Source organism: Saimiri boliviensis, chromosome 12 (assembly GCF_048565385.1).
Source record: "Saimiri boliviensis isolate mSaiBol1 chromosome 12, mSaiBol1.pri, whole genome shotgun sequence".
Lineage (NCBI taxonomy): Eukaryota > Metazoa > Chordata > Mammalia > Primates > Cebidae > Saimiri > Saimiri boliviensis.
In genome coordinates this window covers 41,788,915-41,812,838 of record NC_133460.1, presented here as the reverse complement: position 1 = coordinate 41,812,838, position 23,924 = coordinate 41,788,915, and the positions used below count along the sequence as shown (strand labels likewise).

At 37.0% G+C, this 23,924-nt stretch overlaps 1 protein-coding gene across 6 annotated transcripts in view; it reads left to right on the top strand.

Annotated features, from left to right (window-relative positions):
* RTKN2 (rhotekin 2) overlaps nucleotides 1-23,924 on the top strand; it is a 158,221-nt gene that overhangs the window by 79,576 nt on the left and 54,721 nt on the right. Inside the window, exon 13 of one of the 6 annotated variants that reach the window (XM_074382286.1) lies at nucleotides 9,202-9,226. The exons of 3 other annotated variants lie outside the window; for them this stretch is intronic. In XM_074382286.1, coding sequence (XP_074238387.1) covers nucleotides 9,202-9,226 — 25 coding nt within the window. 2 more of the 6 variants (XM_010339323.3, XM_010339324.3) reach the window with 2 other exon arrangements.

Genomic DNA, 23,924 nt, shown 5'->3' with positions numbered 1-23,924 from the left:
GCTAGTTCAGGATAATAAGACGGATTAAGCTGGAATAGTTGGCATCAACTAGAGTTAACAGAGTGAGTGGAATGAGCACTAGGCCCCGGCTACCATTAACTAGCCATGTTGTCTTGGACAAGGTATTTACTCACCTGTTCAACTTCCTTATTAATAGTAAACAGGTGAATAAATACCTTGTCCAGGACAACACAGCTAGTTCACAACTGGGATGCTACTGGTGTTTGTCTCAAACTGATCTAGACAGCCGTAGGTCCCTGAGTTGATGCCCTTGGAGGTGGCAGCCAGTAGGGTGATGCCAAGTTTAGGGAGTCTCTGGGTCTTTTAATTCTGCCAAAGCAGCTCGTAAGTTTGTTTCAACCCCAGGACGTAGTATTTTAACAATCCCCATTTTACAGATGAATAATTGGAGGCACTAAACAATTAAGTAACTTTCTCACAGTCTCACAGTAAATGGGGGAAGACAGGATTTGAACCTAATCAGTCATTCAGAACTTAGTGCTCTCATCCTCCTCAGTGTACCAACAGCCTCTAATAAACCTGAAATAGCCAAAAAGCATTGAGAGCAAGTTTTGCCAGACTAGCTTCCAAACTCTTTTTCCCCAGTAATGTGATCACTTGATGTATCCCTTTGCATTAAAGACCCAAATGAAAATCCATTTTCTTCACAATTAGATCCAGCCTGTATTATTCTGTGTATGATGCTTGGCCCTGGGTTGAGATAACATTTGGGTGAGTGTATACCTAGAAAGACTTCACTGTCAGGCTGCAGAAAGTACTGATAGAAATATGAAGGAAAGGAAAAGATAAATTCTATCCAAAGACATCTGGGACAATTGGAAGAAGAGGTATTTTAAGTATGAGTTGGTTTTCATTAATTACATTTCTTTAGGTAGAAGGCAATAAACCTAATTTAAGCTGAAAATTGGGGAGGGGGGAAGGTAAGCAATTTTTTTTTTTTTTTTTTTTTTTTGAGAAAAAAAAAAACTTTTGGCTTCCAAGCTGGAGTGCAGTAGTATGGCACGATCTCAGCTCACTGCAACCTCTCCTTTCCAGGTTTATTCTCCTGCCTCAGCCTCCTGAGTAGCTGGCACTACAGGCGTGCACCTCCATGGCTGGCTAATTTTTTTTTGAGCGGGGAGACGGAGTGTCACTCTTGTCATCCAGGCTGGAGTGCAGTGGCATGATCTCTGCTCACTGCAACCTCCGCCTCCCGGGTTCAAGCAGTTTTCCTGTCTCAGCCTCCCAAGTAGCTGAGATTTCAGGCCCCCACCACCATGCCTGGCTAATTTTAGTATTTTTAGTAGAGACGGGTTTCGCCATGTTAGCCAGGCTGGTCTCGAACTCCTGACCTCAGGTGATCCACCCGCCTCGGCCTTCCAAAGTGCTGGAATTACAGCTATTGACCGCTGCGCCAGTGGGCGAATTTATTGATAGGCTGTTGGAAACACTCAGAAGACTAAATGCGGAGGAAAGATTGGACAGAAAAACTCAGGGGTCCTCAGCAACATAAAGATTGAAAGAATAAAGTCTGTTCCTAATTCTTGTTAGAATGGCCTTTCAGAATGGTGAGTTAGAAATTCAAAATGAATCACAGAATATAATTGCCTAGAACTATGGATCTCAATGAGAGGTGATTTTTTTTTTTTTTTTTTTTGGCCCACTACAAAACATTTGATGATGTCTGCAGACATTTTTTATTATCACAAAGCAGAAAGTGCTGCTTGTATTTGGTGGGAAGAGACCAGGGATGCTACTAAACATCCTGTAATACACAAGACAGGACCCCCCACTACAATAATTATCCAGCCCAAAGCATTGATAATGCCAAAGTTGATAAACCCTGGCTTGGAATGCCATATAATTACTATCTAAAATGAAAACAATTGCAGTTAAAAAAAATTGAAGAAAATATAATGGGAATGAAAAGAAAGGAAAGCTCTTAGTCATTTGGGAGGGATTTTTGGAGGAAGTAACAGTTGAACTGCTTCTTGAAAGATGTAGTATTGATTGGGCTCTGCAGATATGAGAAAGGGAATTCTGAGCAGCAGGAGCAGCAGGAACAGAATGAGCAAAGGGGTGGGAGAATGATGATAGTTTAGAATATGTTCGTGAACTCTCTGACACCCTTCCCTCCAAAGGTGGAGCTTAGTTCCCCTCCTATTGATTATGGGTTGTACTTAGTGATTCATTTCTAACTCAGAGAATATGATGGAAGTGATGCTGTGTGACACATGAGGCTAGATCATAAAAAGATAGCACACTTGCTGTTCCCTCACTCTTGGATCACTCACTTAGGGGGAAGCCAGCCACTATACTCAGTCTTGAGAGAGACCCATGTGGAAAGAAACAGGCCTCTCACTAATAACCAGCCCCAACTTGCTAATGAGACACCTTGGAAGCAGACCTTCAAGTCTAGGCATGACTGCCACCCTCTTGAGAAATTCCAAGCTGGGAACGCATGGCTAAGTTGTTCCTAAGTTCTTGACCTACAGTAACTGATAATAGGATAACGAATGTATTTTTGTTTTAACCACTACATTTTGGGGTTGTTTCTGCTGTAATTGATAACTAAAAAAGCATGAAATATAGAGTCTACCTAAGAACTTGAAACTGTTTCATTTGTATATGGTTAGGGATTACTGAGAAATAAAGTTAATAAGGCAGATGTGGTCAGATCATGAATGGCCTTGAATGTCATCTGAAGTTTGTCTTTTTTCTGGTAGGCTGAAGAAATTTGCCATATGGGCTTAGTGGATTCAGATCATATCTCTGACAGATTCTCTGAGTAGTAAGGGCAGGGGTAGCTACAGATAGTATTGGGGAGCATCCTCGTTATTAAATTGTTTCTAGAAGAAGAAAGCAGCCTGTAAATGCCACCACTATACATTAAGTTCACCGAGGGCATGGGCCACTTTTTTAGGTATGCTTTGTCAATGTAAGTATGCTGAAAGAATCAAGCCTTCCCTGACTTGATTTTAAAATTTCTAAAAAAGAAAGTAGTTCACATATATCCAGGTCACTAATGCGACACTCTTGACTTGATTTTTCTTACCTGGGAGCCCTTTTACAAGGGGAGGGTGACACATTAAATTGCATCCACCTGTGATGTCTTAAGGTGACTGAATTTATCAAATTCTCTTCTTGATACACAAGAGGAAAGGAGAGGCCTGAGGGCTCTGAAGGGTAACACAGTGGGGTGAGCAGATTGAAGGGAGGAAACTTAAGGGGCCTCAGGCAAACCTCACTCAGTGTCCAAGGGCTTCAAATGGAGTCCCTGATTTCTGCTTCCCTCTGAGGACTATTCAACTGAACTTTTTCATATTTTTTTCTTTGTAATTTGTGATGCCAAAAGTGTTCCTTAAATAGACAATTATGAGAACAAAGCTGCTATCATTCCTGAATCAGTCACCCAAAGGTTATCTGGGAAATCAGAATAGTGTGTCTGGTATACTTCAACATCTTTGTTGTATTAGGCAGCAAAGCAGCCCAAGAAATTAAGTTTAGTTAAACTTTGGAATCATTTGGGGATATAATTCCACTTTAGACTGATTTCAACCCAGATCTATTACTAAAATAAAATGCTTAGGGTGGAGAACCCAGAAAGCTTTGGACTAAATGTACTACAAGTCTTATCAACACCAGTGAAAATAGTCTAATTTTTTTGCTATAAACTTCCTGGGAAGCAATCAGTAACTTGTACTATTAATAAAATATTTTGGGGAAAATGTACTCAACCAACTTGCTGCTAGTCCCCATCATATAGAGCTTTGATCGTTGCTTGGGCATCTGAGGATGGAGGATGGAAGTAGTTGGATTTATTCATGGGGTTTAGTTCCAGTGTCAGAAAAAAAAAATTTTTTTTTCTGACCAGTAACCAGCAGTAAAATAACATTGTACAATGTTGTACTTTTGTTTTAGCAGCAGAACTGTATTTCTAAACAATACTTTATGTAGGCTTTTAATACATAAAACAGCCAAGTGGAACTACTTGGAGCGAGAAGGGGGTGAAGAGCACTTGGCCTCCCACCATGCCTCTCCCCTACCCTCACCCCATCAGTCTGGGAAACTTCTGTCAAGGGTCAGAAAGCTACTTTCCCTATTGCTTTAATCTCCTTTTAAGCTACTGCATTCTATCTTCCTCCATGGTTGAAAAGCCTCTGTATTTGTCATCTTCAAAACAGGATAAGTTTCCCTCATCAATCTTATTTTTAGTAAATCACCAGTTTAACTCACCCTTCTTTAGCAAAACCTAACTACATATACAGAAAGGAAATTTTTTTGGAACTTCTCACTCTCCAAATACATTAAGTAGAAACATTAACCGAATTTTAAAAAATGTCCCTAATGTAAAACAAAGCAAGATGAAAGCATGTACATTAAGAATACGCAGGACTGAGAGCCCCAGGGCAGGGGAGCCAGGCATGGAGCAAATAAAAGAAAAGGTGTAGCCCAGCTCCCTCCTGTGACAGCCACACCTTACAGTCTCCAGCCATTGCCACGCTGAAAGCACAGTGTCCTGGGTTGGAATTCTAGCCTTGTTAACTTTCCCTGACTGGCCTTCAGCTGATCAACTTAACTCTGCTAAGGCCCAGACCCTGTAAAATTGTAATTATAGAACACTACACAGAGGATCACTGTAAGAATTCAATGAGAGGTTATATATAAAACCATAAAATTCCAAGGAAACAGCAAATATTTAATATATGTTAGCTACTATGGCTATTATTATTATCCCAACCCCAGAGGTTGTTCTAGGCACAAGAAGCACCTGATACACTGTTTCAGAGACTCCCTTACTTGGGTGGCTGCAAGGTGAGGAGTCAGCAGTCATGTGTAACTGTGCCATGAATTCAGATGTTAGGTTAACCAGGTCTCTTCCTAAAGAAACCAAACAAAGAACGTTTTCCTTTGATGTCTCACCACAATTTGAAACTGAGTCAATGTCTTTGAATCAGATCTGGAAGAACTGATGCAATCAATATTCATTAGTTTGAGACTGACTTGGTGCCTGAGTACCAGTCAACTTGGCGGCTCTGCCATCAAAATTATGAGGGTTTGTTTTTGTTTTTGTTTTTGTTTTTACTGTGGAGGTCCTATTTTTGATAGGGTGTAGAAATAAGAAGTGGCAAATCAAGCCATCATGAGAGGAGAATCATCTGAAGTTGGTACTGAAAACAGAAATTTGGCTGGCAAATTAGTTAGAAAAAGGAGGCAGAAATATGGGAACAATTTTAGCAAGATTTCCTGGGAGTTGGGGATGGTGATGATGGCAGGGGCCCTGGAATGACTGCTTACCAGTTAGTGGTTTATCTGTTAACTTTGACAGATGTTTTACCACTGAATGGTAAGATTTCTAATTAAGTTTCAGGCAAGACTGTCTAGTGAAAGCTAAACTTTTATTTACTCTTCAGTAACTAACAAGACCTGTTTTTTCTTTACTAAGTTCTTATTTGAGATCTTTGTTAAGAAATTATAGAATATTAGCATCTTGGGTTATTTGGTTGTTGAGAAATTGTTCTGTAGAGAAGATACAATTTCATAACTGCACTATTTAATTCGATTCTTACACTAGGAAGGCTCTTGAGAGGTTATCTGCTTCAACCTCCTTCTGTAGGCAGAAGCCGTGTTCCCAACCCATCATATTCATGAATATCCAGCCTGTATTTGACATTATTATTTAAGGTTGTTTGCTTTTAGAATTTTCAGCCCATTTCTTGTAAGTTCCAGTTCTAAGAAAGGTTTTCTTACAGATAAAGACAACTCATTTTTCCAGAAACTTGCATCTTTTCCACTGACTGCATTTTGTGATTCTGATTGGTGGTAACTTTCTGGTTTTCTCCTCACCTTTTGGGGGAATAAAGGTGATTTTTTTTCCCCAGAATAATAGTAATCAACTACATAATCTCCAGAAACTGATAACTGCCAGCAACTTCCAAATTCCTCTTCACATAGCATCCCCAATACTTTATTAGAACAAGTGTGAGAAATTTAAAATACAATGTGACATTTCTCTAGCAGAATATAAGCTTCATGAGGGAAAAGACACATCTTTTCCCTGCATTCCTAGCACCCAATACAGCACCAGACACATAATAATGACCTTAGACGAATATTTAAGAGTCATTGAATGAACATTTTGTAGAGCTGTCCATGTTTATTTTCCATTCTGTGTTTACCAGTAACTTTCTTTCAAAGGTGTCTGCTATTTGGACAGTCGCTTCATTGTTCATCAGTACATGACTTTGGTAAATATATCTCCTCTGAAGAGAAATATAACTACTGTGGCATTCAACACTGGTATTTCAGTTACTCAACTAATCCACCCACTGATGGAGTGAACTTTGAATTAAATGCTTTGACGCCTAAAGTAAATCTTGATAAAAATCAAAGGCTGAAGAAATCTTGTTTGACAGAAGGCATGAACAAAAATGCTAAAATTAATACTGTTTGTGGAGAAACACTCATTCCACCACAGACTAAATGGAGTTCAAGAGTATCAAAATCAAAAGACAGAAACAGCTATGTGATCAAAAGACAGAAACAGCTGCTTTTTACTAGGTCTGTTAATATTCCGGGACTCATAATATTCTGCCTACATGAGCACCTGTGTTTGTGGTAACTCAAAGTATTTGAACACCTTATCTCATCCAACCTCAAATTTCCTGTGAGGTAGTTAAGCATCGAGAGCTCTCGGTAGTGTTTTCAAAATGAAGCAGATGAATTAGGCTGTTCACACACCGAATTTCACAGAAGCCTATGGAGGAAGTGACAGGGACACTTACCAGTTAACGCCCAGTTGCAGAAATCAGTGTCAGAGCTTGAAAGGACCTTTTAAACCCCCGGCCTAATGTTGACTTTCCTAGTAAGACATTTGTTTGCAGTGACTTGATTCGTATCACCAACCACACAAATTTTAAGTAATTTTTAATCATAAAAGTAACATAGGACATTGTAATACATACACATATACATGATACCAAAAGGTATCAAAAAACAAAAACATGTATTACTTCCTCCCCTACCACCCTAGTGCCACTTTGCAAAGATTCCTATTACCTACAGATTATCACTGTTAACAATTTTTAATGTATATTTCCAAAAATTTTTTATGCATTTAAAAGTGTGTGCATAGATGCACCAAAAGGTCAGAAATCACCACTAAAGAACTGACTCATGTAACCAAATACTATCTGTTCCCCCAAAAATCTATTGAAATAAATAATAGCATAATAAAGAATAAGAAAAATAAAATGTGTGTATGTATGCGTACACACACACAATGACAGCTGGTCCTCAAATAACATCATTCCATTCCTTGTCATTTTGTTATACTGTTGATGGGAAAAGCATTTATTTCTGCCTTGGGTCCCTGTCTTTGTGGAGTTCCCATGTTCTCCCTCATGTCTGTGTGGGTTTTCTCTGGGTCCTCTGGCTTCCTCCCACATCCCAAAGTTGTGCATGTTAGGTGAATTGGTGGGTCTACCTTGTCCCAGTCTCTGTGGGCATGTGTGTGAGGTGCCCCCTGCTAGGGCATGGTCTCCTGGCCAGGGTGGCTTCCACTTTGTGCCCTGAGCTGTTGGGATGGACTCTGGCCACCCTCAACTGGAATAATTGGGTAAATAATTATCTTGTTTTTATTAATCTTTCTTAAATGTATATATAGTTCACATTTATTTCAATGTTTAATATTAGAAGTGTTTTAGTCTTTAGAAGTTTGGTGATGTTTTTGTGACCAGAAATATGCCATAGGAACATAACTCTTGTTTATATCAATTAGCCTGCAGTAAAATCGGTTCCATTATGTGTTTCCTTAAAGCTGAAGTTTCCAAGTACCTACTGATGATGTTAAGTGAGGACTTAACTTGTATGTCGCAGCTCCTATGAAATAGCTACACTTGGAAGTGTAATAGTCATTTCAAGCTTCAACAGGATCTTCTGCTATTCTGTCCCAATTCTGATCTTCTCACAGTTTTATTCATCTACTAAACACCAACTCGATCCTTCTAGTTGTTCAGCTCAAAACCTTTAAGTCGACTTTGCTTCTCTATATCCAGAGCACTATATGTCCATTCACCAGTAAATCTTACTGAATATTTGTTCAAAATATCTCCAGAATCCAACCACTTATCACCATCTCCATTACTACCACCCTAACTCAACCCACCAGCATCTGTTGCCTGAATTATTACAATAGCCTTCTAACTGGTCTCCCTACTACTACATAGTTTTCTACTGTCTATACTCAGGAGAGCAGACAGAGGGATCCTATGAAAACACAAGTCAGATTGTATAACTTCCATGGTCTGCTGACTCCATTACCTATATGACTTAATCTCCTGCTACTCTACAGAAACTTCACTCTTTGTTCCACATATACTGGCTTTTGCACTGTCTTCAACATACTCGGCATGCTCCTGCCTCAGGGCCTTGCACTGCTGTTTCCTCTGTCTGGAATGCTCTTACACCAACTATCATCACTTAATTCAAGTTTTAATGTGAATATAATTTTCTCAATCAGTTCTCTAGCGCCTCTTCTTAAAATTGCAACTTCATCCGCAAACTCACACCCTGTATTCCCTTCCCTGCTTTTGTTCTCCTCTTAGAGTTCATTTGTACTCATTTGTCTTCTTAATTATCTGTCTCTCTAAGGTAGATTATGTTTCTAAAGAGGACTGCAACATTAACTTTCATCTCACATATTGTTTTCTAATGTGGCATTGTCATTCCTCATCAAGAAATGTAGTCTATTTTGCCCTCACTTGAATCTGGCCTCTGCCTTCCATGCTTGGGATGCCTCCTCTTAGAAGTTCACAGCCATATTAGAAGGACAAATACCCTGAGACCACCATGCTGTAAGGGGGTCCAAACTAGCCAGGTGAAGAAGAAACCATATACCAAAGTTCTGGATATGTGAGTAAAGCCTTCTTGAGCCTTCTGTGCCAGCATCACCAATCAGCTAAAGGGAGTCAAGGAAAAGATCCAGTCAATACTAGATGGAACAGAAGAACCACCAAGCTGAGCCCTGAATTCCTGACTCGGAATTGTGAGGATATAAAAGGTTGTTGTTTGAGGACACTGTGTTTTGGGATAGTTCATTAAACAGCAATGGGTTCTCAAAATATTCCTATAATGCAAGCTCCATGAGGGTAAAGATTTTAATTGTTTTTGTTTTATTTTTTTTGCCTGCTGCATCCCCAGTGCCTGCTGTAGTGCTCAGAACAAGGTAGGTGCTTGCTAAATATCTGTTGAATGAATGAATGAATGAATATTTGAATGAAAGAGTATAATGAAGAGAACATTACTACTGGATCCATGTTTCTTTCCAGTGCCATGAAAAAATAGGATATGGAACCTAACTATGGCAGTAATAAGAGAAATTAGTGGCCATGGGAATAATGCCTTCAGGGCCAGCTTCATAGGCTAGCCAGAATGCAGAGAACACTTGGCAGTATGTCTCATGAAAACCGGTTTCACAGACATTGTCTTCAGACTTTTTTTTGAGACATTAAATCAACCTTTTAATAAGCCAAATAATCTTTTAAGATGAAGATTGTCTTTTTAAATATAAAGTATCACAGGCACATGGTAAATTTTTATACAGCACAGAAAGTTGTTTAAGGAGAAAAGCCTCATTTTACCCTGAGGTTAACAGTTCCTTTGGTGGTAGTAGAAAATGTTCAGGCTTTAAGATACATTCTATTTTGTTCCCTCTTTTTTTTTTTTTTTTTTTTTCACTCTGCATAGCATCTTAAAGAGATTTCCCTAAAGGCATCTACAACAACAATTAGCTTTTACTTATTGAATGCTTACTATAGCTACTCTGTTAGTCTGTTTAGTGTTGCTATAAAGGATTACCTGAAGCCAGTGAATCACCTGAGGTTACAGCTTTGAGACCAACCTGGCCAACATGGAAAACCCCATCTCTACTAAAAATACAAAAATGAGCCCAGTGTTGTGGCACATGCCTGTACCCAGCTACTCGGGAGGCTGAGGTGGAAGAATTGCTTGAATCCAGGAGGGGGAGGTTGCAGTGTATGGAGATGGCACCACTGCACTCCAGCCTGGGCGACAGAGTGAGACTCCGTCTCAGTAAATAAATAAATAAATGAAATACCTGAGACTGGGAAATTCCCGAAGAAAAGAGGTTTATTTGGCTTACTGTACAAGAAGCATGGTGCCAGTGTCTGCATCTGGTGAGGGCCTTGGGCTGCTTCCACCCATGGCAGAAGTTGAAGTGGAGACGGTATGAGCACAGATCACATAGCAAGAGCAAAGGCAAGGGATTGGGGGAGGTACAAGGCTCTTTTTAACAACCATCTCTGGCAGGAACTAATAGAGCCAGAACTCATTCACACACCCCTGGGGTGGGGGCATTAATCTATTCATGAAGGATCCATCCCTATGACCCAACACCTTCCATTAAACCCACCTTCAACATTGGGGATCAAATTTCAACATGAGATTTGGAGGAACAAATATCCAAAATATAGCAGCCACCGTGCAATAGACCATTTCATCCTCACAACAACCCAGTGAAGTTGGTATCTTCATTATTCCCATTTTATAGATGAGGAAATTGAGACTTGAGGGCAACATAACTTGCCCAAAATCAAACACTTTGAAAACAATAGATTCAAATTTTGACTCCACAGCGCTGCTCTTAACTTTCTTTACAGCCTGTCACATAAAGTGAGCTCATTGTCTTCTAAGTGCTGCACTGTTCCCTCAGTGATGACTAGACTCACAACTCAAACAATCTTTTGTGCAATCTAGGCTTGATAAATGAGTATATATTGAGGATAGTGGAAGCCAGTTTTCTTACTGTTGGTAATGGAATGTCCATGTATGGAAAGGGGAAGACTAGAATATACCCTGTCATGTTGGATTAGAGTTGAAAGTATCACTATGGGCTCTTTTTTTTTTTTTCGTACCTATCCTAGCTCTGTTCATCTAGAAGGCCTAGAAAAATGACAGTAGCCATAAATACACTGATACCCCAGATCTTGGTTCTGAATACTATTCTCCAGCAAAAGAAACCAGATATCCTTGACTGATTCTAGTGCTAGGATAGGGACAACACATGATGCGCCTAGAATATCTTCTTGCAACTTACTCTTTGAGGTCAACATTAGCCTCAATAAGTACCCTCAATGAAATATTTGAGCAACAAAATTAAGTATTACTGGATGATAACACAGGATGTAAAATAACTATTTTTTGATCCATACTGATATAAATTGTTGAGTAGTTGAATAATAGGGGAGAAGAATTCAAAATAATTTATGTAGATTCTCCACTATCAAGATGGTGAAGCATAACTTCACTTCTTAAGCCAGTGCTTCACTTACTGACTTCCTTTCAAAGAGTACAGTATGAAACCTAGCAAAAAAAGAGTAGCTTCAGAATAGAAGAAGCTGACAAACACCATGCCAGGTTGGCAGGAGCTTTCTGTTGGCTCCTGTATTCCTTTGACATGCCTCCATCAATGTGTTTTTGTTTGAGCACTTCTTTTCTTTTTGGTAAAACGAAAGTACTGCAGGCTTCTCCTATATATTTCCTCCCCCACTCCTAGAGCCAGCCATTTCTCCAAAGAGCCCTAGTTTATTTCGAGAATGGTATTAGAAACCAAGATCTGGTAGTTCAGTGTGCTCATTTTTACTGGGATTTCATTGCTTCCAGCCTTCTCTGCAGATAGAAGAAAATGTGTGTGTATATATGAATGTATTCATATACATATTTATATATTCATATAAATATTTGTATCTATATTAAGCCAAACATGAGTTTAAACTGATGTCTCCAACTCTAAACCATGACCACAAAGATCAGTCTATCCCCCTCCCCTTGTTCATCTGTATCTTCTCACTGGAACAGTGAAAAACCTGGCTCCTACCATCCTTCATCCATTTACGTTCTATTTTAGTATATATGTGTAGTGGTAGCCAGCTTTTTAAATTTAGCCATTCTAATTGGTAGATAGTATCTTCAGAAGGTTTCAGTTTCCATTTTCCTTGTGATTAAAGATGTAGAACGTCTTTTGATGTGCTTTCTTCCCATCAGTATATCCTCTTCGGTAATATATCTGTTCTAATCTTTTGCTTATTTTTAAAATAAGAGTTTTTTCTTCTCATTATGTTTTAAAGGTTATTTATGTACTTTGGATTCACGTCTTTTATCAGATACATGGTTTGCAAGTATTTTCTCCCAGACTCTGGCTTATTTGTTCATTCTCTGACTAGTGCTTTTAATTTTGATGAGATCAGATACATCATAATCTTGGTTTTTATTATTTTACAAACCATGTTTTTGTTGTCATAGCTAATAAATGTTTGCCTAACCCAAGGTCACTGATACTTCTCATACCTTTTTTACTTCCAAAAATTATACAGTTTTGGTCTGTGATCTATTTTATAGTTTATTTTGTATATGGTGTGATACATGGAATTTTTTGCGTATGAATACCCAATTACTCAACCACCATTTATTTAAAAGACTACTTTCTCTTCATTGAATTGCCTTTATAGTTGTAATGTAAATTGTTCATGTATTTGTGAGCAATTTTTTTATTCAGACACTCTCTGTTTTGTTCCATTGATTTATTTTTGTCTTTACGCCAGTAATACATTGTCTTAATTACTCTAGCTTTCTAATAAGTCTTAAAACCATGTTATTGTTTCGACAACTTTATTATTTTTCAAAATTGTTTTGGCTATTTGAGATTCTTTGCATTCCCATATGAATTTTAGGGTTGGCTGCAAAATTCCTGCTGTCATTTTGATTGGGATTATATTTAATCTATAGATTCATTTGGGAAAATGTTACTTTTTTTTTTTTTTTTTTTTTTTTTGAGACAGGGTCTTACTCTATCACCCAGGCTGGGGTGCCGTACACAATCACAGCTCACTGCAGCCTCGACCTCCTGGCTTCAAGTTTTCCTCCCTCCTTAACTTCTCAAGTCTCTTGGACTACAGGCATGTACCACCATGCGTAGCTAAGTTTTTGTTTTTTTGTAGGGACAGGGTCTCACTGTGTTGCCCAGGCTGGTCTCAAACTTCTGGGCTCAAGTGATCCTCTTGCCTTAGCCTCACAAATTGCTGGGATACAGGCATGAACCACCATGCCCAGCCAAAAGTGATACCTAAACTGTCACCTGGCTCAGGAACATAGGATGTTTTTCCATTTTTTAAAGACTTTCTGAATTTCTTTTGGAAATATTTTGTAGTTATCAGGGTACAGATCTTGCATATCATTTGTCAAATTTGTTCCTAAATAGTTCATTTTTGTGATACCATTATAAATCATATTTTTAGTTCAATATCTTTTCATTGCCAATATGTATAAATGCAATAGATATTTATATATTAATCTTGTATCATGCAACCTTGCTAAGCTCACTTATTAGTCCCAATAGCTTTTTTATAGAATCCATTGGATTTTAACGTAGATGATTATGTCATCTCTAAGTACAGTTTTACTTTTTTTATTGCAATCTGTATTTTATTTCTTTTTCTTGCCTTATTGCCCTAGTTAAAACTTACAGTATAATATTGAATAGAAGTGGTTAGAGCAGAAATTCTTTTATTATTTCTGATTTCCTTAGAAGGAACATCCAGTTCTTCATCACTAAGTGGGATGTTATTTATAGATCTTTTATAGATGGTCTTTATTAGGTTAAGGAATTGTATTGCATTCCTAGTTTGCTGGGAATTTTTATCAAGAATAGTGTTATACTTTGTCAGTGGCTTTTTCGGCATCTATTGAGTTAATCACATGGTTTTTCCTTTTAGTTTGCTAAGGCAGTGAATTACATTGGTGACTTGTATATGGTGATTTTGAAAAGTTAAACTTATATTCATGGGCTAAATGACCACTTTGTCATTATCCTTTCTATATATTGGTAGAACCAGTGTGCTAAAATTTTGTTCAGTGTTTTTTATGAGGAAGCTGAGTTTGTAGTTTCTTTTCTTGTAATACAATGTTTTTGTCAGATTTTGGAATCAGGCTAATGCTGACCTCAAAGAATGAGTTGCAAAATATTTCATCCTCTTTCCTGGAAGAGCTTGCCTAAACTTGGTTTTATTTTTTCTTTAAATGTTTGATAGCATTCATTAGTAAAGCCATCTGGGCCTGAATTTTTTTTCTTTGAAAGTTTAAATGAAAAATTTAGTTCCTTTAATAGATGTAGGGCTATTTAGTTTATCTATTTATTCTTGAGGAATCTTTATCAGTTTGTATCTTCCAAGGAATTTATACCTCTCTTCTGGGTTTTCAATTGTACTGGCATAACATTATTTGTAATATTCCTTTATTATCTTTTTAATATCTGTAGACACTATTGTAGTATCACCTCTCTATCCTTATATTGGTAATTTCTTCTCATTTTTTATCCTGACCATTCTGGGTAGAGGTTTATTAATTTTATTGATCTAAAACGTTAGTTTTCATTTTATTTTCTTTATTGTTTCTTTGTTTTCAAGTTCACGGATTTCTACTTGCTTTCTATGGTTTCTCTTCTGTATATTTTGGATTCCATTTGTTTTCTATTTTCTAGTTTCTTAAGATGGAAGCTGATTTGAGACTGCTCTTCTTACCTACTACAGGTACTTAATGCATCAGTTCTCTCCTGTGTACAACTTTAGCATCTTACAAATTTTTATTATACTATGTTTTCATTTTTATTCCATTCAAAACATATTTTTGGGTTTCTTTGTTTTTTAAGGCGGAATCTCACTCTGTTGCCCAGGCTGGAGTGCAGTGGCACGATCTTGGCTCACTGCAACCTCTGCCTCCTGGAGTCAAATGATTCTCCTGCCTCAGCCTCCTGGGTAGCTGGGATTCCAGGCACATGCCACCACACCTGGCTAATTTTTGTATTTTTAGTAGAGACAGGGTTTCACCATGTCAACCAGGCTGGCCTCAAACTTTTGACCTTAAGTTATCCACTCACTTTAGCTTCCCAAACTGCTGGGATTACGGGCATGAGCCATCATGCCTGGCCTCAAAATATTTTTAAATTTTCCTTTAATTCCTTCTTTCATCATGAGTTATTTAGAAGAGTGTTATTTAATTTCCAAACATTTATAGATTTTCTAAAGATCTTTCCAGTATTGATTTCTAATTTAATACTGTTGTGTTAGAAAACATACTAAATTCCATTTGACCCAGCAATCCCATTACTGGGAATTTTTATCAAGTGGTATCTAAACTGTCACCTGGCTCAGGAACATAGGATATTTTTCCATTTTTTAAAGACTTCCTTAATATATATCCAAAGGATTATAAATCATTCTACTATAAGGACACATGCACACAAATGTTCATTGCAGCACTGTTTACAATAGCAAAGACCTGGAACCAACTCAAATGCCCATCGATGATAGACTGGACAGGGAAAATGTGGCACATATACACCATGGAATACTATGCAGCCATCAAAAATGATGAGTTCGTGTCCTTTGTAGGGACATGGATGAACCTGGAAACCATCACTCTCAGCAAACTGACACAAGAGCAGAAAATCAAACACCGCATGTTCTCACTCATAGACAGGTGTTGAACAATGAGAACACATGGACACAGGGAGGGGAGCACTACACACTGGGGTCTGTTGGGGGGAAGCAGGGGAGGGACACGGTGGGTGGGGAGTTGGGGAGAGAGAGCATGGGGAGAAATGCCACATATAGGTGATGGGGAAGAAGGCAACAAATCACACTGCCACAAGTGTACCTATGCAACAATCTTGCATGTTCTTCACATGTACCCCCAAACCTAAAATGCAATTAAAAAAAAAAAAAAGCATACTGTCTATGGCTTGAATTTTTTTCAACATATTCAGATTTGTTTTATGCCCCAGAATGTGGTTGTCCTTGTAACTATTTCATATGCACTTGAAAAAAATCTGTCCAATGTCCTGTTATTAGAGTGTTCTTTAAGTATAAATTAAATTCAGTTGACAGATTGTGTTGTTCAAGTCTTCTGTATACCTGCTGAATTTTATTTACTTGTTTATTATTGAGAGAGAGGCATTAAAATCACCTCGAATTGTGGATTTATTTTTCCTTGCAGTTCTGTCTGTTTTTACTTAATGTCTTTTGAAAATCTGCTACTAGCTCATCAGTATTTAGGATTTTATGTCCTCCTGATGAACCAATCTCTTCATCATCATGAAATGATTTACTTTCTCCTTGGCACTATTCTTTGCTCTGAAATCTACTTCCTCTGATATTAACATAATCTCTACAGCTTTCTTTTCTGTGTAATACCATGGTTATCTCTTTTCATCCTTTTACATTTAATCCCATTTGTTCTTTGTATTTAATGCAAATTTCTTATAAGCATTATACAGTTAAGGTCTTATTTTTTAATATGACAATCTCTGCTTTTTTATTGAGCTGGTAAGATCATTTATGTTTAATGTTATTATTGATATGATTAGGTTTAAATCCATTTGTTTTCTATTTGTCTCATCAGTTCATTGTTCTTCTTTTTCTGCCTTCTGGATTAACTGAGTTTTAAAAATTATTTCAAGTATCACCTTTATTGGCTTTTAAAGATATAACTCTGTTGTTTTAGTGGTTTCTTTAGGGTGTACAGTAAAGGCCATCTTGTTAGATAAGCTATGGGTTTTCTCTATTGTATCACTACCTATGTCCTAAAACTTTCATAGGAATATTTTTACTGTCTACTCTGTGCCAGTTGCTTTTCAACACATTAAATACATCAGGTCATGTATTATAACAATACTAGGAGGGATGGACTGTTACTTCTATCTTACACATGTGAAAACTGAGGACTAATAGGTGTACTGATATTTGCTAATGGTTACATAGCTAGCAAATGGTTGGTTGGGTTTGGATTAAACGCCTCTTTCTTTAGCTCTGGATCTTTGAGTTTTAGTAAGTTTATGTTGATGATGTCGAATCCATACTGTATGTGGTAACTGCCTCTTTTGAAAATGTAGTTTTGCATTATTGCTTTTATTGTTATTGTTTTAATTCACAAGCCTGTTTGTGGTAACTTAAGCACTAAGGATTTCCTTGCATTTTTAATTTTATGTGATTTGGAAAATTGCCATACCACATGGCTCATTGCATGGCCCTCTCAGTTCCTGCAAAGTAATCCATCAAACAGAAACCACTGCACTTATTGTTCTAAATATTCTTCCACTGGGTATTACATTGAACTCCACCAGCTCTGAGGGTTGTTCTTGTTTGTTTGTTTGCTTTTTTTTTAACCAACTTTATCACTCTGAGTTTTAAAATTCTCCCCTAGAAGTGATCACTAAAAAGTTATAATTTATTGTTTTTTAAATGTAATGTTTTCCCATTTAATATGGATGTATATTTACTTTTTTGTCAAGAAGATAATATACCAAAATAATAAATTGCTCTGAATTACTCAGTGATTTCAGCTAATGTGAATCCATGTTTAGCAGGTTGGCATAACAGTGGTTATCAAAATGTGGTCCACAAATCTCTGGTAGTAGGGGCAGATAAAGGGTGGGTCTTTGACACCTTTTGGTGATCTGAGAGGGCAAAACTATTTTTATAAAAACACTAAAAAGATATTTGCTTTCTTCATTATGTTGACATTTGCACTGATGATAAAAATGCTGTGCAGAATAAAACTGCTGGTGCCTTAGCAGAAATGCCAAGGCTATATTAGTAGTCATTATATTCTTCACTGCAGTGCATTAAAAGGAAAAGAAAAAGACGGTTTTATTTAATACCCTTGATGGAGCAGTTAAAAATCATTAATTTCATTGAGCATTAATCCTTGATTACATGTTTTTAATATTCTGTGTCATTAAAGAGAAAGTATAAGTATTCTTCTGCATGCTAAAGAACAGTTGTTTCAAGGAAAAGCACTTGTGTGGTTGGCTGAGTTGTGAGTGCAACTAACCTCCTTAAAAAAAAAAACATAGAACCTTTTATTTGAAGGTGCAACTGATAGACAACTTATGGCTATTTATACTTGGATATTTGGCAGACATTTTTTTAAAATGAATGAAGTCAGCCTGTCATTATAAGACATACAATTCACAGTATTTGTTGCCAATGTTAAAATTTAAGCTTTCAAGTGAAAATTAGAACTTTTGAAAACTTGTATCTGTCACCATGAATGTGACAGCTTCCTAGTACTTAAAAACTCTTCTGATAAATTGATAGGGATATTAGAAAATGTGTTTTTTTACATTGTGTAATAAAATATATCAACATTTGGAAAATCTCTAAAACTAGTCAACCAATATTTTTCAAAGGGCCAGTACATGATGTTACAATATCATGCCTGAATAAAAGCTCAAGATAAACCGATGGATACTACTGTAACAGTATAAAATGTTGATATGATCTCAGATTCTATATTACAACTGTCATTTGTCAGACTTTGATATAGTATCAAAAAGTATATCTATGATTATGTGAAAAGGCTACTAAAATACTCCTCCCTTTCCCAAATACATATCTGTGTAAAGCCAGTTTTCTACATATATTCAGCCAAAGTAACATATCACAACAGAGTAAATGCAAAAGCAGAGATGAGAATACAGCTGTTTCTTATCAAGCCACACATTAAAGAAACTTGCAAAAATGTAAAACAGTGCTAGTCTCACTAATTTCTTTTTATTTTGGAAAAAAAAATTACATATATATGTAATTTTTTTTTTTTTTTTTTTTTGAGATGGAGTCTCGCTCTGTTGCACATGCTAGAGTGCAATGGCAAGATCTCGGCTCACTGCAACCTCTGTCTCCTGGGTTCAAATATTCTCTTGCCTTAGCCTCTCAAGTAGCTGGGATTACAGGTATGCACCACCACACCCAGCTAATTTTTGTATTTTTAGTAGAGACAGGGTTTCACCATATTGGCCAGGCTGGTTTTGGAACTCCCAAACTCAGGTGATCCACCCTCCTTGGCCTCTGAAAGTGCTGGGATTATAGGCGTGAGCCACCACACCTGGCCAAATACATTTATTTTTAATACAAATTATATCATTAACATTATGGGTTTATTATTTTTAATAGATTAAGAAATGGTTTTAAATTTCTCAGTTTTAATATCTATCATGGTAAATGTTGATAACTATAATGGCATAGGCAAATGCTTTTCAGGGTCCTCAATAATTTTTAAGACTATAAAGGGATTCCAGAAAAAAAGTGTGAGGACTGTTGATAGATTCCCAGCTCACAGTGATTCCTTTTCTCTGATAACTGCTCCTCCCTCTATCCATGAAGGTTACTGTTTTACCTAGGCTGTTATTCTTCCTTTCCTCCCTGGATCAGTGTAGTAAGGGATATAGGGGTTAATGGATAGAGGTATGGGGTGTGGATTTTGACCCCAGTAGGCCCTGTCTTACTCTCCTCTTACAATTCAAGTAGGGTCAAAAGAGTGTTAGTGTCTATCCAATGCCTGACCCCATAGTATATGATGTAAATAACCATAAAGGGTCCAACTTCCCACGTAGTGGAGAGAACAAGAGGGGAAGTTGGTTTGCAGACTGTGAAGACAATAAAGCAGATACACGAAGAGGGGGAAAAACGAGGCAGAAAAGCACAAATTTCTAGGGTTTGTTTCCCAGATCTCCAATCTTTGGTTCTAGTTTATGCCTGAAGATGGGCCTGAGTTCTGTAAAAAAGCCCAGTGTCCGTGTACTAAATATTATTTTTTCCTTTAGCCAGCTTAAGTGGGGTTCTTTTACTTGCAACCACACTGAACCACTTATAGTTAGGTACCGGCTGCCTGCCTGCTGCAGTTGTTCACACCTGTAATCTTAGCCCTTTGGGAGACCATGCTGGGAGGATCGCATGAGTCCAAGAGTTTGTGACCACACTTGGCCACATAGTGGGGGGAAAAATAGCCTGACTTGGTGGCACTCACCTCTAATCTCAGCTACTTGGGAAGCTTAAGTAGGAGGATCCTTTGATCACGGGCAGTTGAGGCTGCAGTGAGCTATCATGCCACCTGGGCGACAGAGCATGATCCTGTCTTTAAAAAATAAAAATAAAAAAAAATATATAGTAAGGTAGGACTTATGTGAGCTGTTCTCAACCTTTGTAAGGTTTATGATGTGCTATGCATTTTAGGGTTTGATCAGCTCAAAATATAAAACCTAGGTTTCCTGGAAATGCAAAGATACTATTTCTATATTGAAGTTAAAAAAGAATTACCATAGGTTACACATGGATTAAATACTATCTTCAAAGAATTAGAACTCTATCAAACATTCTTCCCAGAAAATTATGCTACACAAAATTTAATCTTTCTGTGACTGTTCAAAGGAATTTGGAATCTTGTAATGCTCCAGAGACACTACCATTTTATAAATTGTACAAAAAGTTTTCATTATTTCAGCTTTTTGGTAGTTTGGATTCAGAATAAATGAGAATTTACTATAATACTTTAAATTATTAAGTTCTGGGGAGCTCAAAGTACTACCTCAAATATAATGCATTTATCACTTATCTTTTTTTAAAAGATGAATGAAATTTACAAATGGAAACAGTTAGTAGTGGGTAGATTCAGGATACAAAGTCATGTTTCTCAATATTCTAATGAATAATTCTTCCATTTGGCAGAATGATTCTGAACTGATCTCTCTTTTCTATTGCAAAATATAATATCTTTTAAGCTAAAGACCAAATAGGGCTAAGGCCAGCAACAAAGAATTCGAGCTATAATATTACTTTATTATTAAGTACGTATTGATTTGATTACAGGTTTCAGCTCATACATTTTCAGGTGAACCTAGATCCTGCAATTTATTTTTACAAAAGAGGAAAGCTCAAACACAATGGTAAAAAAATCAGATGCATTTACATATACTTCTGGCTTTCATCAAGCAAAAAATATAGTTTAAAATGTACAGAAGAAAAAAAAAATTTTTAATTAAAACATTTTTTGCTCTTGAAATCAGCCTCAACATCAGTATAGTATATTTTTACTTCCTAATTATGGATTATCTGTGACCAAATATAATATGTTTAATATACAAATGCCACTCTTGCCATATAAACTTCCTTGTATCTCTCCCCCTTAAAATGTAATTAGTTTCTTGTTGCTACTAAAAAATTTAATGCTCTCAGAAGCCAAAGCTTATTTCTGTATCTCCTGCTGTTTTGGAGTGTCTGTACCTTTCCTCCTGCCAGTTAGCATGGATAATCAAAAGTGAACTGTATGGAGAAATCTTCCATTTAGGAAACATCAATTTGTACTAAGTCTAATCTAAAAGATTAATATGGAGCATGTGGTACATTCAATAGGAAAATGGCATTTAAATATTAATACTAGATAAATACACTCTTGCTGCTATCTTTGATAATTTATAAGTCATATACTTCCAGAAGGAAGTAAATCAGTTATTTTTTCTTTTATGCTGCTGCTCAGTAACATTATAAGGCAACATGTAAATCAAGGAACCATTTTCCTAGTCAGAACTGACAAGGGGAAGTGAAAATGTTGGGTCCAATTTCAACCTAATTTCCTTTCAGCCTAGATTTGTGTCACATGCTTGATCCTAACTGGTGCTTTCCAAATTAAATGTATATTTCTCAAACCAATATCTTAAGTGGTAATGTTCCAACAGTCCAAATGTCGATTACCAAAACAAACATTTGTTTCTCTAGCAAGTGTTTTCACACAAAAGCATTTGATTCTCGTACTGCAGCAAACAAACATTTGCTTTAGGCGGTTAAGGCAGCCAAAAGTTCTTGCAGAAACATTTCACAGGCTGGCTGGCATCCCTCTTGGGAGCAGGGCTTGCTGATGTCCGAGAATGTATGTGAAGCCAGTTGCTGACCGAGAGAGTCCTTTGCAAGGCATTAAGGCCATTTAAACGATTTAGCATTTTTCAAAACACATCTTTTGGGAAAATGTGCTTCTAGTTATGATGTTTCCGTTAGAAAATGTCTTCATGACTTCACAATGCTTCATTTGCTAATATAAATTCAGCCTTTGATATAATCACATAACCAAAGTCTTATGAAAGTTCACAAAGGCATATAAAAACACATAAAAACATTCATACAACCCGGGAATCATGATTTATGCAAGAGCCCATGAGAGTTCATTACGTAAAAAGTCCTATTACCACATTAAAGTCTATTTTCTCTCGAACGTGATGTAGATTATCTGTGTAAATATATTTTCTTAAGTGCATGTCTACTTTACTGTCAAGATACAGTTTCCACATAAAAATCCTCTTGCTTTTCATATTATTTAAATGCTTTTGGAATGAATCAATATTTCTGAGGAAGTAATTTACTTAAATACATGTTCTTTAAAGCATGGGGAAATGGATTCTTAACTTCTGTTCCAAAGACAGGGTTTCCTAGCAACTGGGTCAAGATTGATTCTTTGGCTAGCTCTAAACTGAGAATAGTCACTAGCCCACTTAAAGGCAAAGAGGAGTTCTTATTAATTGAATGAATAAATGGATGAACAAATGAAAACACACATGTGCACCACATACACAAAACACACAAAAATGTCATTTAAAGCATATTTGATAGAACCCATGATAATTTGAACCTCTAGCTGATCAATTTACAATAAGTTTGCTGAATACCTTCCATGAGTTTGATTCCATTTTGGCATTGATGGGACTGAGGAAGTGTGATACAGAGAGCAGGTAAACAGCTGTAATCATCCTACTAACAATGCATTTAGCAGGTATTATGGGCTAGTGCCTATAGGTGAAATAACTTGAACCATCAGTAGAAAAAGGCAGATCAAGTTACTACAAAGGTCTGTCTGATATTAAAACCCTGGAAACTATACCACATGGTAAGCCCAAAGTATTGCTTGTCTTCAAGAAACTTTCAACCTAATTGTAAAGAAAACATACCCCAAGGAATTAGAGAACAAACTGAGAGAGTAGATATGTAAGTGTTAATAATATTAAAGTAAAAAAATATTGCATTTATTAAGTTCTTACTTAATATTGGGAACTGTGTGAAGGACCTGGCATCCTGGTAGAGATGGAGCTTGGGATGGGCCTTGAAGCAGGTTGGGAGGTGAAAGCAAGGAGGGAGGATCCTTTGAGAAGATGAAACAGCATGAGCAAAGGCCTGGGTGTAGGAGGTGTGCTGTTTGGAACCTGACAGACTTGGGGAGACAGGTTGGTGTGGGGAAGTTGCACTGAACAGGTGGGTGGGTCTCTGTAATGAAAGAGTCTGAATACCAGAATGACATGCAGAATTGACCCAGGGGAAAAATGTGTACTCAGTCTAGGTTCTGGAATGTTGAGAACATGATAACTCCTCCTCTAATTTCTAGGACAAATGAAATATGCATTTTCTGTTAGAATAGCTACTGCCAAAGCTCTCTCCAAAAAGGCTTAACGTTTACACTACCACCCATATGCCAATAATATCTTAAGAGTTTTCTCACTTGATGTTTTTTCAAACATTTTAATATTTGCTAATTTTTTCCTTATGATATTCCCTATTTTTTGAAGTGTTATGGATACATAGTTGTACATATTTGTGGAGTATGTCATGTTCTGATACAGGCATACAATGTGTAAAGATAAAAAAATCAGGGTAATTAGGGTATCCATCACTTAAGGTATTTATCATTTCTTTGTGTTAAGAACTCTCGAGTTCCACTGTTTTACTTATTTTAGAATATACAATAAATTATTCTTAACTGTAGTCACTCTATTGTGCTGTTGAATACTAGAGCTTATTCTATCTAACTGTATTTTTATGCCCATTAACCACCCCCTCTGTATCCCCCCGACCCTGAACCCCACCCTTCCTAGTCTCTGGCCACCATCTTACCACTCTATCTCCATGAGTTTATTTTTTTTAAGCCTCTCTTTTTAAATTTGGACATTTTTGGCTTTGAGTGTGATTGTGCAGTGATTTTTATGTTCATTTCCATTTGCATTTATTTTTCTGTGAATTGTATGTATCTCTTATTCT